At 40.6% G+C, this 17707-nt stretch overlaps 1 protein-coding gene across 1 annotated transcript in view; it reads right to left on the reverse strand.

The window, feature by feature from the left end:
- Nucleotides 1-5781: 5781 nt before the first annotated feature.
- Nucleotides 5782-17707, reverse strand: part of AGPAT1 (1-acylglycerol-3-phosphate O-acyltransferase 1) — a 621246-nt gene continuing 609320 nt past the window's right edge. The window contains exon 7 of the mRNA XM_044083187.1: nt 5782-10039. Within this exon, the coding sequence (XP_043939122.1) occupies nt 9888-10039 (152 nt within the window). The 3' untranslated portion in view covers nt 5782-9887. The remainder of the gene's footprint in view (nt 10040-17707) is intronic.

Raw genomic sequence — 17707 nt, forward strand, 5'->3', positions numbered from 1 at the left:
AGAGTATGTGCTGTTTGGTAATCTGTCACTCTCTGCTGCCCTATTACCTTTGCTAAACTACTTGGACCTAAACATATGGCAGTTGTGGGATGAGTAAATTGATATCGGCCACTCAATCCAACGCTTTCTTGGCTGACACATTCATATAAAATGCTACACAATAATTATAAAACAGAGGAGATTAACAATGACTGGGAGGGAAGATTAGAATGACAAATTGCAAGAGACAGAGAATTTGTAAGGGCTAGAGGTACACTACAAAGTCAAGAAGAGTTAGGATATTTGCATGGAAAAGTTTACACAGGTACTTTTATAGTCTGAGCAGACTTTGGAGGATTTTCCATTAAGTGGAAAGCATATGGTGATGTGAAGGGAATGAGAGAGAGGAAATGTGAGATATGTTATCTGGGAATGCATGGAGTTATCCGAGTTTAAGGACTCCTTACATGTCCTGACACAGTTATTGGGAGAGCATATTATATTAAACAAGGATATGATGATATTGATTGGTTTTCAGGTGAAGAACTGTTGAGACACAGCCAAGTCTTATTAAATTTAGTGCTATTAGCAGCCAAAAAAGCAATTAACATGAAACTGGAAATCAAACATTAAACCAGCTGTAAATGAATTATTGAATACTGTAAAGTGAATGAAAGATCTAGAGTTAGATCTTTAAAAGAGGGAGGAAGTGACTTTCATACAACATATACAAGTGGTAGGAAATGAAAAGTGTATCAGTATGTTCTAATACACAAAATACAATAGACCTATGATGGAAACTGCATACTGTATGCATACAATAACAAAGTGTTATTATAATTGTTTTTCATTGTTATTAATGCAACTATGTTCATGTCACAAATTAACAAAGTGACAAATAAATAAATTTGTTTATTTAAAAACAGCTTACTGAAACCCCCCCAGCTATTTGAAATGTATCTATCAGATCACAAATGCAAACAGCATTTACTGGTTATTGTTATTTTTGCTACCACTCCAAAACTTACGTCCACATGCAATGGCAGCCAGCCTCCCAACAATGCCCTTAACAATGTGCTTCTGTGCGGTTGTGCATGTGTGTGTGAGTGAGCGTTTAAAAATGGCTTCATCCCTACATTCTCATTCTCACTGGAGACAATGACTGGCTTAATACCTCTTCATGCAAAGACTAGCTGTGCACAAAGTCTCCTTATCCAGTCTGAGAGAAATGGGCAAAATGCTATTCTGCTTCAAGTGTACAGCATCCAATATTTGAACCAAAGCAGCAAGTAAGTACTGGGTCCTTAATTCCTCTTCTTCTTGGCACAGTAACACACAATGTCACAATGCCTTGCACTGCAGAAAGCTTCAGACCAATAATACAGTGAAAGAACAAATTGGTAATCATGAACTGTGGCTCTTGCAGCTCTCACGGTAAGCTCACAGTCCTACCAGAGAAGTGTGTAGTGTATGTGCAAATGTCTTTTCTAACAATTTCACTGCACCTCTTCCTTCAAATGTAGTTTTAGAGACCATTTACTAATAATCAGTCCCTGAAAAAAAAATACACTTTATGCATCGCCACTTAGCTAGGGTTAAACTATTCCTGGCGCTCTTCAAATTTTCCCTTAGAACTAGCCAGTTTTTTTGTTTTAGCACTCAGATCTGTTTCTTTGAGCTCAGCACTTGTTCAGAACTCATAAGCACTTAATAAGCTACAAATTACTACAGCACTCAACTTTCCTCACTTGTCTGGAAGAAAACAATTTTTAGTACTTAATAAATAAGTACCTATCCAGGCACGTCTAAGGGTCAGCTCCTGGTGTTTTCTCCTGTCTACCTGATGAACCTGGGCATCTTGGGGCAATGCAGCAATTGCCTCATGTACACAGACAACCCTCTCCTCCTACCACCCACCACTACAACCTGTGAGAGATGCACTTATATAGCCAAACCAGAAACAAAGTTCTCTTCAACCAAGACTGGACTAGACAGTCAATAGGAGAAGGTAAACACTTGCACCACACCACACTCATCACATAGTCCCTCAAAACCTACGCCACCAAAACACAACCATAGAAACACAAAACACACACCTACATTCGTGGAGGCTCTCAATAAAAATCTGCTCAAGCAACAGAGACTTCCAAAGCAGAAATACATGCAACCTCCACCCCCAACACAACACAACTGACACATAGCCCACAAACTCAATGTGCCATTCAACCACAGCCCATAAGGCATAACAACATGCCCAACACTCTAGTCATAGGCGACTCTATAGTCAGGCACACTGATGTTCCACTCACCAGGCTAAACAAGGAGAAAGTTACTGCCAGCTGCCTGTTGGGTGCCAGGATCTGTTTCACTCACCAGGCTAAACAAGGAGAAAGTTACTGTCAGCTGCCTGTAGGGTGCCGGGATCCGCCACATAATGCACACACTCAGGTCACTCCACAACAACTACAAATATGACTCTGCCATTGTCCATGGTGGTGTGAATGACCTGAGACGTACCTCTCTGGACTACTTGAAAAGAGACATGGAGGAGCTCTCCAATCTTGTAGCCCTGGCAGGTATGACCCTAGCCCTGAGTAGCATCATGCCATCACCCAGAATGATACCACAGTACAAGGACAAAATGATTGACTTCAACAATTGGCTAAGCTTCTGGTGTCATTCTAAGGGGATCCAGTATCTGTCTGCCTGGGATGACATGATCGACAGACCACAATGCTTTGCCAGAGAATATCTGCACCTGTCACCCTTGGGATTCCAGATACTGGCTATGGCTGTTGTCACCCCCATAGTGCCTTTTTTAGGCAAGGTTCAAATGACAAATTCACCACTGTAACATGTACAAGCAAGCAAAATCTGACGGTAATGCTACTCAATGCTAGAAGTCTAAACCTCAAAATGCATTCACTCGAGGCACTCCTTAAATGGAGAACATTGACATCTGTGCAGTGACAGAGACCTGGTTCCAGGCTCCAGAGAGCACCCCTGCATTACCAGGCTATAATTCATACCAAACCTTTTGGCCACCTAACCTGGACCGAAACACTAAAGGTGGAGGCGTGTCCATATTCATTAAGGACATCCACACCTCCAGGTTAGTTGCTCACCATAATGCATCCGAGATTATCCAAGTGCAACTAACTCTGGGCAAGACTGCAATTCAAACAGTAACTTGCTACAGATCCCCCACCATGCACCAGGATTCCCATTCCTCATTTTTTGATACACTGGAAAATATTAGGGTACAACCCAACACCCTAATAATGGGCGATTTCAACTACCCCACCATTAACTGGGAAAACTACTCATGTACCAACTATTTTGCTCAATGTTTTCTGGAATTCATAAATTCCAATGCCTTGGATCAACTTATCCACACCCCCACCAGGGGCAGCAATATCCTAGACCTGGTCACTACCAACATGGGTGATTGATGTTCCACACAAGAAGTCAATTCCTCATTGGTCAGATCCGACCACAAGCTAATCAGCCTAGACATCCACATCCCGTCCCCAACCCCCCCCCCCATTCGGGAAACCACGGTAAAAAAATTCTCCAAAGTCAACTTCACGCTTAAGACAGAAGTGGCAAACTTCACGACACCCATGCAGATGGACAACAGAGGTAAGACTGCTGAATCCTACACAAATGCACTTTATAAGCACTTACACGAGTGCATGGATTGTGTTATCCCTAAAAGAACCAAGATGCTATCCTCCAAAAAAAGGAAGCCAATCCGGTGGTCCCCTGCCATAAACAAACTCTACAACAGAAGAAAGAAACTGTTGCAAAAAAAGAGTAAAATCCCATGACTGGAATAACTGCCTCAGTAAGAAGCTGAGATCCCTCATAAAATCCTCCAAAACTAGTTATAAAAACAAAATTGCCACTGATTCTAAAGACAACCACAAAGCATTCTATAGCTATGTTAAGAATCTCAATGGCAACACTCAGATCTGTTTTGAGTTACAGCACAATGGCACTAAATATACAGAACCAACTGATATTGCCAACATCCTGGCAGATAGGGTCAGTGCTAACTTTACCCCTACCCACCCCCTAAAGGGCCCATCTCTATACAGGAAGAATGCAAAGTTCCTGTAATCACAGCTGCACAGGTAAAAAACACACTCTCCAAAGCCAAGAACACAGCATCCATGGGACCTGACAACATCTCAGACTGAGTTCTACATGAACTACAGAATTGGGAGGGTGGCCTAATGGTTAAGGTGTTTGCCTTACAAACACAAGGTACAGGGTTTGAATCTCACAGGGGAAAATTGGCTAGGCTTAAAATGGCTTCCAAGGGCAGCTAGCCTAGTACTAACCTATGAACTGGCACCCCACCTAAACACCATGTTCAATCATAGCCTCACCTCAGACTTTGTGCCCACTGAATGGTGTACAGTGACAGTTGTCCCACTCCACAAAGGGGAAGCCACCACGGGGACTCTGGGAACTACCGCCCCATTAGCCCAATAAGATTGGTCTGTAAGGCCATGGAACTTATCATCATGGAACTTATAAACAAAGACATTGGTAATGTCCAAACTCTGGACTCCACCCAGTTCAGGTTTGTAAAAGGCAGATCATGTCTCCTAAACCTGACTGACTTCTTTGAAGCAGTCACTAAAGCCGTAGACGAGGGTAAGGTGGTTCACACAGCCTATCTAGATCTCGCTAAGGCTTTTGATACCATTCTCCACTCTGGAATTATAGATAAACTCACTAAACTAGGTATAAATCCCTATGTCACAAGATGGGTTGCCAAATTGCTCACTGACAGAACCCACACTGTGAAAGTAGCAGACTCCAAATCTGACTTCAGACCAGTGACAAGTGGAGTACCACAGGGTTCAGTCTTGGCTCCTCTCCTGTTTGGTATCTACTTTTCTAAAGTACAGGCTAACACAGAAGATCTTTGGCTAACAAAGTTCACAAATGACTGCAAACTAGGAGCCATAATTTGAACTCCTAATGATGTGGACATCCTACAAAAGGGCCTTGCTGAGACAGATGCCTGGTGTCAAAGCCATGACCTCAAGCTCAATGCCAAAAAGTGCACTGTCAACCCTTTTGGTAAAAACTCGATACCCATGTGCTACCACTGAAAGTGTGATAAGAGACCTTGGGACATAGGTGGACAGTAGTCTCTCATTTGATAATCACATCACCACAGTAGTCAGGAAATCCTTCTACGTGGCACACCTCATCACAAAAGGTTTCTCATCCAGGAAAAAAGAGGTCATTGTTCCCCTCTACTTGGCACTGATTAGACCCATTACATAGTGCAATGCCCCTTTTGGTATGTACCTCACAAGACATCTACAACAACTGGAAAGGCCACAGAAATACCTCACAAAGAGGATTACTGGCCTCAAACAGATGTCCTACGCAGACCATCTCAAAAATCTCCGGCTTTACTCCGTCGCATATTGCCTACTCATAGGTGATCTCTGCCTAACATACAAAGCTATGTCAAACCCAGAGCTATTGGACATTCTCCACTTAAAGAAATCCCAATCCCTCCGAGCTACACGCTCTAGGAACCAAAGCCTTGTCACCACAATAAACAGAACATGCTGGAGGGATAGATTCCTGTCCCAGAGACTTCCCATATTCTGGAACAAACTACCTATCTATATCAAACAAAGCTCCTCATTAGCCCTCTTAAAGAAAAATCTTGATGATTGGATGGGAAATAGGAAATTTACCCCAGGGATCACCTCTGTGGTTCTACTCCACAGGGGCACAGGAAAATAATTTTCTTGGGTGGCGAAACCCAGGGTACCTTTTTGGCTTGGCTTGTATAGGTCCTAGGGCCGATAGTCTAGTACCTACCTATGAACCTATGATCAGCTGAGTTATTAAATCCAACTATACTAAGGTCTAGGTTCAAGAATTATAAATGGCCCAGTTCCTATTTCTTGAAAATGATTACTAACAGGTCCAACAATCTACTTGTGCATGATTTCCTTTCCCTACTTTTCAAGAAGTCTCAAGCATGGATTGAGAGTGATGCTAAAATGCCTAAGCAAAGGGAGGCATGCTCCGTCAGTAGTCTGCTGAATTGTGTGCCTGGGCGTGTGTCTGGGTCTGCTGGAAGACTGCTTCTACACATCTGTAACAGGCTGATGTGTCAGTACCACTTTGTATCACAACCTAATCAACCCTCAGAGAAGATCTGCTAGTTTCACAATGCCCTCTGTGGCTGGCTCCATAAAAAAACATCATCAGTGAAGGACAAAGTTAGAAGTTAAGGAAGGCAGGACTTGTGAACTCATTTGCACCTCTTGGAACTCCTATTCTTCTTTCCATTAAGTTTCACCTCTTCTGGTTAATTTTTCACAGAAGACAGGGAAATAACTGCTTGGTGTGGAAGGAAGGGTGTGTCAGAAATCAGAGAAAGTACCCTGCAATACAGATGGGCTATGGGATATAAACACTTATACTATTACTCCAAATGGTCATACATTGTTAATCACTGCTTCAGACTAATTTGTCTGTTGTATTGTATTGTTCAGGTCCATAGGTAATTACTAGTCTAATGACCCTTGGGGGGCCTTTTTATGCCTAGTCATATTTCCCTAGTGAGATTCCAACCCCTGTACCTTGTGTCTGTCAGGTAAACATCTTTACCACTATGCCAACCTCCACTACTCTGTAATCAACCAATGATTAATAGGGTGAAGACTGAAAGCAGATATGAACATAAACGTGTAATGGGGGTCACTAATATCTATTTCAGTTAAATACACAAGTAGTCATAAAGCAGCAAACCCACCTCATTCCTACTTGTATTCCATCTTATCCTATGATCCCCTAAACCCTTCTTTATCTTTCCACTCAGCTACTTCTTTTGGAAATCATGCTAAGCATCTCTGACTTCCTTTGTAAAGAAGAACTTAATTTCCTCTCTTGGACCTGCTTGGTTTAACTGTCCCCATGCCTTCTTCTGTTCCCTATCTCTCTATTTTCTAAAAGCATTATTTTACCCACTGATGACTATCATGAGTGGGGCAAAGACTGAATAACGAGTGGACAGAGACTGAGTAACGAGTGGGACAGAGACTGAGTAACGAGTGGGACAGAGACTGAGTAACGAGTGGGACAGAGACTGAGTAACAAGTGGGACAGAGACTGAGTGATGAGTGGGACTGAGACTCAGTATGAGTGGGACTGAGACTTGGTGCGAGTGGGACTGAGACTCAGTATGAGTGGGACTGAGACCGAGTGTGACTGAGACTGTGTGCGACTGAGACCGAGTACGAGTACAACTGAGAGTGAGTACGAGTGCGACTGAAACCAAGTAAACCTTGGCCTTTCATGTGGTAGCTAATGACAAGAGAAATTGTTAGCAGACTGCACCAAATCATGCTCATATTATGCAATGCAGACACTACATGTCAAACTGCAGGTATGGGATGATCATGTATTAGATGACAAGGCAGTACTAAACTGGTTCATATATTCTTGTGTGAGGGCTATGAAGGAACACAGAACATGAGGTGTGTCACTGGCCAAGTGGAATACAGGGATAAAGCCATCAGTATGTCCAGGTAGAATGTTTTCAATCACTGGCACAGATGTTGAGGGACCAAGTAGAGAACAGTGGGAGTGAGGGGCTAATTCCAACTTGTTCATTTTAGGAGTGAGTATAGCTCAATGCATTGGTGACACCTGCAGCAATGAGCCTAGTAACCCATGCTGCAAACATGCACAGCTTATGAGAGAATGTTTAGTATGGCAGCACATGTGCTTCCTCTGCAAACAGCAAAGGTGCATGTCTCTATGGGAAGGGTGCAAGAAGTGTGGACAAGATGTCTGACATATGGATGATGTCCCTGCTCCTAGTTCATTTGGCTCTAATCCAGAAGGATCAAGTGGGTCACAGAATTCTCACATTCAGGAGAGTAGGATAGATGGTCAGCAAGAATTCAGGGATTTTAAAAAACGGAATGTGTCATACGGCTGGTGCCTCTGGAATATCCCACTGATCCTGATTGCAAGCAAGTCTGGAAACAAATATGTACAGTGGATGACTTTGTAAATGTCAGGCTTCCAGCAGGATAATAAATTAACACATTGCTTGTACTAGTTAATGATGCTTGGAATTTCTTTCTGCCACAGAATCTGAAACTTGAGTTCTCTTTGTCCATCAGTAATAAAAAAAAACAGAACTACAAGACACGTGTAAAACTAGTCTGGAAATGTCACTGATCTTTAGTTTCCTGTAGTTTAAAAAAAAAAAAACTGTCAGTTGAAAAGGGTCAATTCTTTCAATAGTTTGAAAGTGCTAATGGTGTGTAGTCAGTTTCTGTTCTAAGTGCTTAAAGATGCCAAGCCATTTTAATGCCACCAAAAGTAACAAAACAAAGGCCTGTCTATCAGGTGTGAAATGAAATAAGAATTCAAGCTGTGCAAAGAACAGGACATTATCTACATGTGTCAAAAACAAGATACTAGAAAAGATGTGTGGCACCTACGGAAGGATTGCGGAAAACTACAACGCTGTCCAACTGGTTTCTGTGGAAATCAGTGAATATGGGTATGAACAAGATACGTATTCTAAATAATACAGATCAATCAAGTAGTAAAAATTCATGCAATCTGTCCAGTGACAGTCTTCTGTGGTGAGAATGATATCTTCCAGATGGCTTACAAGAAGAAACATCACTAAGTCAGGCGGGTTTAACAATTCAATTACACTAAATTCAACAAGTTATGATGGGCTTTAGTATGCTCAAAGCATTCCTGCTGTAATATGGCTGGGCTAAAGTTTGCATTAAAAGTTATTACTAGATTAAATGCTACAAAATTATTAGTGGCAACAAAGTGTAATCCTGCAACCAACAGGTTTTTGGGTACCTTCCATGAATAACTACCTGAAGGATAGAAACTTTTTTACTCCTAATGGCCATGTAACCTGCACAACTATTTTACTTGTACCACGGCCGACTGGCCATGGACTCTTGGCAATCCTTCTGATATAGCTGCCATTTTAATTCAAAATGTCCTTCATATGGTAACAGCTGTGTTTCTGGGGATAAGAAAGAAGAACGTAGCAACGATTAATAGCTATATCTTATTCTTATTATGAATTGTGGCACTTCTACCTTCCATCAACATGCTGCCACAACACAGCTAGGCAAACCTTACTGTCTTTTCTTGTTATCACTACCGCTACCCATTCAAGCGTGTCTCTTACTTAAAGAAAGCAGAGCCTGAGGGTAGAACTACACAGCACGGCACTGGCTGGGTTGACAAAAGTCAGTATTTTGGTCTACATGAAGATGTCTATTTAACTGATCACTTTACCAAGATGGCAGACATACAGGCATACCTACAGGAAATGTAGCAAAACAGCTACTCCTACTTCCACAGCGACATCCTACATTCACTGAATGAGCATTCCACTGTAAGACCTCTCAAACAAATGTACCAAGTATTGGTAATTTTTTTTACATCAAACACCTATATGTTGTAACTGGAAAACTGCATTTCTAAATTTAAAAAAATTAAATTAAAAAGGTGAACAAATAAATATTTAGCAGAATATCAACAAAAAATCCACCATGCCTGCAGGTAACAAATACTGCAATATTAAAAATGTTATGGTTTAAACAAGATGGCATCATGATTCAGTGGACACCCTTAGCCCTCTAGTCAAGGTAAAATGGAACATGCCATGCTGCTGACAGAGTAAGGTGGATCATTCCATGTAGATGAGCTGAAGGGGACATGTAGAGCCATGAATAAATCCAGTCGTCTAACTCTGAAGTGAACATTTGGTTAGTTCCAAGGCAAGACTGCTCCTCCTGGTCATATCTGTTCTGTCCTGAAGGGCTTTTATCCATTTCACATTTAACTGAACTTTGTTCTCCTCCCTTTCACTGTATGGAATCCTTTTCTCGTGTCTCTCCTGAAATTTCATAAAATGCAGACAGCATTATTTTTCTGACGGTTTCTGTCAGTTCTGGGACGTCATCTGCATCCATCCCTCTGGTGTCGATCTTAGGAAGGATTCGAACTGTGCATTTTCCTAAAGAAATATGACAGAAAACAGGGAAACAAGGAAGGAAGGGAGGAAAAAAAGTAAGTTTAGAGTTGAAAATCAAAATGCAAGACATGCACATGAAAGATAACAAAAGAAAACAACATACAAAGACATTGCCAACGAGTTCGAGAAAGGAAAGAAATCAGAAAAAAGTAACAGATTCATGCAAAATTTAATGAGAAAATCAAACTGAAAAAGTAGAGAAAGGAGAAGAATGTACATCAAAATTAAAGCAAATCAACCAGTCAGTACTAAGAAACATAATAGAGTTAACAGGCTAGACAAACAACATGGTGGAAGAAAACACAGAACCAGAGTAAGAAGAGCAGATGACATAATAAGAAGAGAAGAGAAAAGAGCACATGCAAACATCAGACTTCTGTCTGAAGCTCTGCAATCTGGTCTCAGCTGAGGCATAACAACTTTACCAAGTTTCTCTTGCATTCCTTGTTTGGTTATTCTACAAAACCCTGTTGAAGTTATCTGCACAGTACACGAACACTTAACTCCCATTCATTTTACATACTTTGATATGCTTTTCTACACTGCCATAGTAAAATCATGCAAATGTCTGTGGTTCTGCTGAAGTGGCAATACCTATACTGATAGAAGAAGCAGGAGACATCTGAAGAAGAAATATGGACATGGGAAAGAAAAAGAGATTTAATATGTTGCAATATTTATGCAAAGGAGAAAGCAAAACTAACCAATACAAAAAGAGCAGCACCAAAGATATTTGAAGGGTAATACAGGCAAAGGCATCCAGATATGGAAAATGTTACAATACAAAAATAAGAAAACAAAGGGGGAAGTAGACAGGAGAATTAGCAATGGAGAAGTCAAAGAAATAGAAACGGAGGTTATGGATTATCTGCGAAGTGAAGGATTTAGGGTAGAAAATCTAACTGTGATAACACCACAGCAGGACAGAATAATGAATCCCCTAATTAAGGAGAAACAGTGGAGTGGGAAACATCTGATCATTTACTATATGAAGATACTTTGAAACCTTCAGCAGGAAAACAGCACAATAGTTTAGCTGGAGTTGTACAGCAAGGGAAGGAACAGGAAACTGTGGCAACTCTGACGCAGTCAATGTCCTGGAGTAATAGACCAGTGATATGAAGGAGCAATGAGCAACACAGGATGAAACTGAGGAGAATGTGGCACAGGAAGATGCTCTGGAACTTTCTGTAGAATGCCCGCAGGAAATGGAGATCAAAGAATGTGCCCTCAGTTTAGAAGAAAATGATCTAAGGGAAGAGTTGCTTGATTTAATAGCGATGGATAGACATATTAAGATCAATGAAAGAAACAGATTACAGATTAAGAACCAAAATGTTAGAAATTTGATAAAACTTCGATACAATACCCCACTCTAGATGGGTTGCAAACTGGCTCAAGGACAGAACCCACATGGTTAGAATTGCTGGAGCCATGTTAGACTCCAAACCAGTTACAAGTGGCGTCCCACAAGGCTCAGTCCTGGGACCTCTCTTGTTCGGTATATATTTCTCGGAGGTACAGGCCAACACGGAAGGACTGTGGCTGACCAAGTTCGCAGATGACTGCAAACTGGGCGCCATAATCGACTCTCCAGCCGACACAAGCATCCTCCAAAAGGGCCTCATAGAAACAGACAACTGGTGCCAGAGCCATGGCCTCCAGCTAAACGCCAAAAAGTGTACAGTCATCCCCTTTGCCAAAAACAAAGTGCCCACAGATTACCACATAGGTGGTAATCCATTAAGTACAGAAGAAGTAATTAGGGACCTGAGGACCCAAGTTGATAGCAATCTCTCATTTGACAACCACATGGCCAAAGTGTTTAGAAAAACATTTTATATAGCCCACCTAATCATGAAGGGATTCACATCTAGATCAGGGGAGGTCATCGTGCCTCTTTACTCATCCCTCATCAGGCCCATAATTGGGTACAATGCCCCTTTTGGGATGTACCTTACCAGACACCTGCAGCAACTGGAAAGACCCCGAAAGTACCTCACCAAGAGGATCAAAGGGCTCAAACAGATGCCATATGCTGCCCGGTTAAAGAAACTCCAGCTCTACTCAGTGGCATTCTGCCTGCTCAGAGGCGATCTGTGCCTGACATATAAAGCCATGTCCAACCCGGAATTAATGAACATGCTGCACCTCAGAAAATCCAAATCCCATCGAGCTACGTGCTCGAGAGACTTGAACCTCAGCACTGAAATAAATAGGACATGCTGGAGGGACAGATTCATAACCCAGAGGCTCCCTTCACTCTGGAATAAAATCCCAGTCCAGGTTAGGCAGAGTCCCTCATTGACTCTCTTCAAGAGGAATCTTGATGAGTGGATGGGAGATTGTAGGTTTTCCCCGGGTATCACTTCTGTGTCATTGTTAGACAGAGGCACAGTATACTAACCTCGAAAAAGGGCATAGCAAAATTAATTTAAAATGGGTGGCGAAAGCCAAACACACTCTGGCTAGGCTTATAAATGCCCTAGGGCAGATAGCCTAGTATGAACCTATGAACATACGAACACAGTAATCAGGACTGTTCATAGAAATTCATGCAACACAACAGAAGTAAATAGGGTACATAAATATGCAGCTAAATTAATAAAGCAGATAAAGTCTTACCACAAAAACACATGGCAGTAAGGGAATGAAAGGGGAGAAATCAAAAGCCATCATGGAAGTACTGACTAGAGAAAACTATAAAGCAATTAAGACAAGAAGTGTCACTGCTAGAAGAGTACAGAAGAGGGAACAAATTAACAAAAATAGTCAGAAAGATGTGATAAAAAGCAATGTGGAGTATGAGAACAGATCAGGATCTATCATACACTACTGCAAATAATAAACTAAAGATATTAACACAGGCAGAAAAACGTAGAAGAAATGAAGATAAATATAAAGGAAAAGTATAAAATAAGCAATTTTTGATGACCAAAAAAGTTTTATAGAGAATTCGGAAGCAAGGCAAAAGGAATAGAAACACCACTAAAAAAAATAATTTATTTTGGAGAAATATCTATGAAAATCCTGTGGAACATAACAAAGATGCTGAATAGATAGAAGAAGTAAAAGAAAGAAGAAGAAATTCAAATGTCGGGTAACAAAAGAAAGTTATATGGAACAAAGTATCATTTGTTGTTAAATAAAGTCACAATACAGAACTGTAAAAGTGTGAAGAATCCAAGTATGGCATGGATAAAGTACAAAAAAGCATTCAACAGCATCCCACATTCATAGATAAGGGAGTGCTTACAAATGTAGTAGATATACCCTACACTGATCGATTACATTACAGTGACCATGAAACAATGGCAAACCACTTTGTTATTAAGCCATGATAAAGGACAAATTATTATTTCAGCAGTAAAAATTCAAAGGGGGATATTTCAGGGCAACTCTGTCACCACTGCTCTTTTTGTCTTGCCCGTAACCCATTAAGCTGTCTACTTAACAGATTATGTTATGGCAACAATTTGGCTCCCAGAAAACAACAAGGAATTGAAAGCACAACTGCAAGTGGTCAAAACTTTCTCAAATGATATAAGAATGTCATTTGGTCATGAGAAATGTGCAAAAGCAACCATTAAAGCAGGAAAGCTGCAGCATCAAGAAAATATAAGCCTGGGACAGAAATATGATATAAAAGAACTTCAGCAAGAGGGAGTGTACTAATATTTGTTGACTGATGAAGGATCAACAATAAAACGAACAAATGCGAATAAAACTTAGTAAAGAATATTTTAGAAGACTAAAATTAATATTGAAAACTGCTCTGACATCTAAGAACCAAGTACAAACTGTAAACCAATTTGCTCTTCCTGTCCTAACTTACAGTTTTGGAGTGACTGACTGGCCCCAAAAGGTATTGGATCAGTTGGACAGGAAAACAAGAAAAATGCTTCATTCTTATCAAATGATTTATTCCCCCTTCTGGAGGTATGGGCCTCCTCAAAATCGATTACATGTATTGATCTGCAATCGTGGAACTGCATTCATATCTGCTGGCCTCACAAGATCTAAATAAAGTGAAAGTTTTAAAACATGAGGAGACTAAGTCTAAGATGACTTCCCTGTTTAGATTAGTAAAAAGCATATCAATGTCAAGCTGGAATATAAATCAAACCAGAAGTAGATAAAAATCAGGCAGCAACTAAATGTGCAAAAAAAAAAAAAAGAATATAAGGTGATCAGATAAAAGGACAAGAAATGTGGAAAATGCATAAATATAGTTGTAAGTATACAAAACTCTTGGAACAACCTCATGTCAATCAGGATCGAACACAAGAATTGTTAAGGAAAGGAGAATTTAAACCAAAAGGTGGAAGGTTAATATTGGTGGCCCAGGAGAGTGGACTACATACATGTTGGTTTACAAAGTCCACTGAACATGTGGGAGAAACAGAAAAATGCAGATTTTGTAAAACAAAAGTGAAAACAGTCACACATCGTGCTGCTGTATGTGATAGACTAATGGCAGAAGCACTGTATACTAAAAATCACAATAATTTGGCAAGACTTTTACATTGAGGATTGTGCAAACATAATACTGAAGTAGCTGAGAAGCACTGAAAACATCAGCCACAAAGCATCATAGAAAATGATGACGTTTATATCATATGGGATCACCCAATACCAACAGTTCAAAAAATAGACGCAAGAAAGAATACTCCATGAAAAAAACACAAACGTAGCTTTGATCACTGAAATTGCTACAACCAGTGACTACAGTGTCTTATGTAAAGGCAGAAACAAAGTCATAAAATACCAGGATTTGCAGGCAGAAACTAGGGCAATGTGGAAGAAAGATACCCAGACAGTTTCAATAGTAGTAGGAGCAATGGGTCTTATAAAAAAGAATGTAGAATTGTACTTAGATATGTTACCAATGCATGTAACTCTTTATGAATTGCAGGAGTCATCATTACTGGGCACGTTGCAGGTGCCATGAAGAGCACTTCTGGCTAACATCAAAGAATGAAACAATACTGATTTCATGAACTTTAATCATACTTTGACTTAGGAATGGGGTCCATTCCCAGTGAACTGTTAATAGCAGCAGTCTGCATTTAAAGTGTTGAGAGACAGCCTTACAAGACTATCTGCAAATATATAGAGCTGAGTATATTTTTCTGTATTATTCTGTATTATAGAGTTAAATTGTTGCTTAGATATCTGTTGTCTTAGTGTTCTGCAAATATACAGAGATCAGTATATATTTTTTTGGTTTTATAATTTGCACTCTGATTCCTCACATCTCTGTTGAAACTTTTCCCCACCCCCACCTCTTGGATGTAGTTTACATTTGGTGGCTTTTGCAGTGCCCACCCCACTGTAGATTTGATCTAGGACACTCCCCCAGTCCCATCTCTTTACCGCATTCTACCTAATAAACCCTTCCTGCACTTGCTTTTAGTCCTTTTTAATTTAATTACATTTTTTCAAACTGTGTGTGGACTAATATTGCTACATACTCAAGTGTGCCAGCTTGCACTGCATGTGAATTGTTTTTACTACTGTTTTTGCTACTTTTCTGAAAAATAAAAAAATTGTAAGCCTGTTTCCTACCTTTCCTGTAATTAGTGTTCCAGATACAGATTTGCTGTATCCAGGACTATTTGTAAGCTTCTGAGCCCCCAAGCCTTTCTGTGTTGGAGGGAAGCCTTCTAGCTTATCAGTGGGAGTGGTAAGCACTAGGTAACCTGTCTACCACATAAGGAGTCGTTCTGGCCCATAATTTGTAGTTATTGGCCATTTGGGCGGTCTTCCAGCTCTCTCAACTTTCTGATTTGAAGGCCTGCATTTGCACTTGTTTCTGTCTTGTAACTCCTGGGCCCATCTCATTTGCTCACTCAAAAAAAAAAAAATTATCTGCTTTTACTGTATTTGTGTTTCTTCCTGCTTTATTTTGCTTTTGCATCATCTTAAAAGTACTCAATTGTATTTATTACTGCTTGGTGTAACTCATTCTAAGTCTTTTGGATTAAGCACTTGGGCTTCAGACCAGTTGTTTTACATTAGGAAGGTTTGTGGCCTGCACTGTGGTGGCAGGACAGGTAGCTTACATCCTACTAATTTGGGAACTGCTGATTGAGGGCTCAGTGTCTGTTATTCTAAAAGTGTATTAATTCTGGTTTAAGCACTTGGGCTTCAGGCCAGTTGTTTTACATTAAGAAGGTTTGTGGTCTGCACTGTAGTGGCTGAACAGGTAGCTTACATCCTTCTAAGTTGGGAACTGCTGATTGAGGGCTCAGTGTCTGTTATTCTAAAAGTGTATTAATTCTGGTTTAAGCACTTGGGCTTCAGGCCAGTTATTTTACATTAAAAGGGTTCGTGGTCTGCACTCTTGTGGGAGGAGAGGCTGGACTCTGCCCTTCTGAGCTGGGAATTTCTGGTTAAAGGCTTATAGTGCGTGCATATTTGAACTGCTTCTTACTGAAATTGGTACACCTTGTTTGCTGTAGCATAGACTAGATCCAGGCCTGCTGAATCTAGCTTTGTTTGTATAACTTGAGTACTAATCCAGGCATTCTTTAAAGTATTCAACTGTATTTATTACTGCTTGGTAGTAACTTGATTAAATTGTAGCTATCATTCTAAGTCTTTTGGATTAAGCACTTGGGCTTCAGACCAGTTGTTTTACAATAGGAAGGTTTGTGGCCTGCACTGTGGTAGCAGGACAGGTAGCTTACATCCTTCTAAGTTTTGAACTGCTGACTGAGGGCTCAGTGTCTTATTCTAAAAGTGTATTAGTTCTGGTTTAAGCACTTGGGCTTCAGGCCAGTTATTTTACATTAAGAAGGTTCATGGTCTGCACTCTTGTGGGAGGAGAGGCTGGACTCTGCCCTTCTGAGCTGGGAATTTCTGGTTAAAGGCTTATAGTGCCTGCATATCTGAACTGTTTCTTACTGAAATTGGTACACCTTGTTTGCTGTAGCATAGACTAGATCCAGGCCTGCTGAATCTAGCTTTATTTGTATGCTTGTTATTTCCCTGAAATGCTAATTCCACCTAAAACACGGCTTTTCAGCGCTTCTGTGGATCCCTAGTGATATCTGCATTGCTTACTGTACTTATTTCCTTGTTTCACTTGAAAGAAAGTTACTGTTTGTCATTTTTGCATTTAAGTTACCTGTAACACATTGCATTTAAGTTACCTGGCACTTGCTCACTAAAGCAATTATATAAGTCAGCACTAAAATATTAAAAGCACTACACCCTCACAAACTCCCCTTGAGTACCTCGTTCCCCATTGGCCCTTTTTTTCAATTATAAAGGAATTCCCAATACTATTCTAGCATGTCCAAAGGTCAGTTGTCAATCTTCTCTCCAGTCCAGCTGGTGAATCTGGGAATCTTGAGGCAATGTTACAACTGCCTCATGTACACAGACAACCCTCTCCTCCTCCCAACAAATTCCAACACATGTGAGAGATGCAACCATATAGCCATACTGGAGGCTAAGCTCTCTCAACTCAGTACTGGCGAAACCAGTCAGGAGGAGAAGGAAACCACACTCACTACAATTCCAGTCTCACATACACCTACCACGACAGCAAACCAAACACATAAACACACAAAAACATACTCAGAGGCTCTAAATAAAAATCTGCCTAAGCAGCAGAGACCTCCAAAGCAGACACCCATGCAA

The sequence above is a fragment of the Protopterus annectens genome, chromosome 9.part0 (genome assembly GCF_019279795.1).
Source record: "Protopterus annectens isolate FY-2018-M chromosome 9.part0, PAN1.0, whole genome shotgun sequence".
Lineage (NCBI taxonomy): Eukaryota > Metazoa > Chordata > Ceratodontiformes > Protopteridae > Protopterus > Protopterus annectens.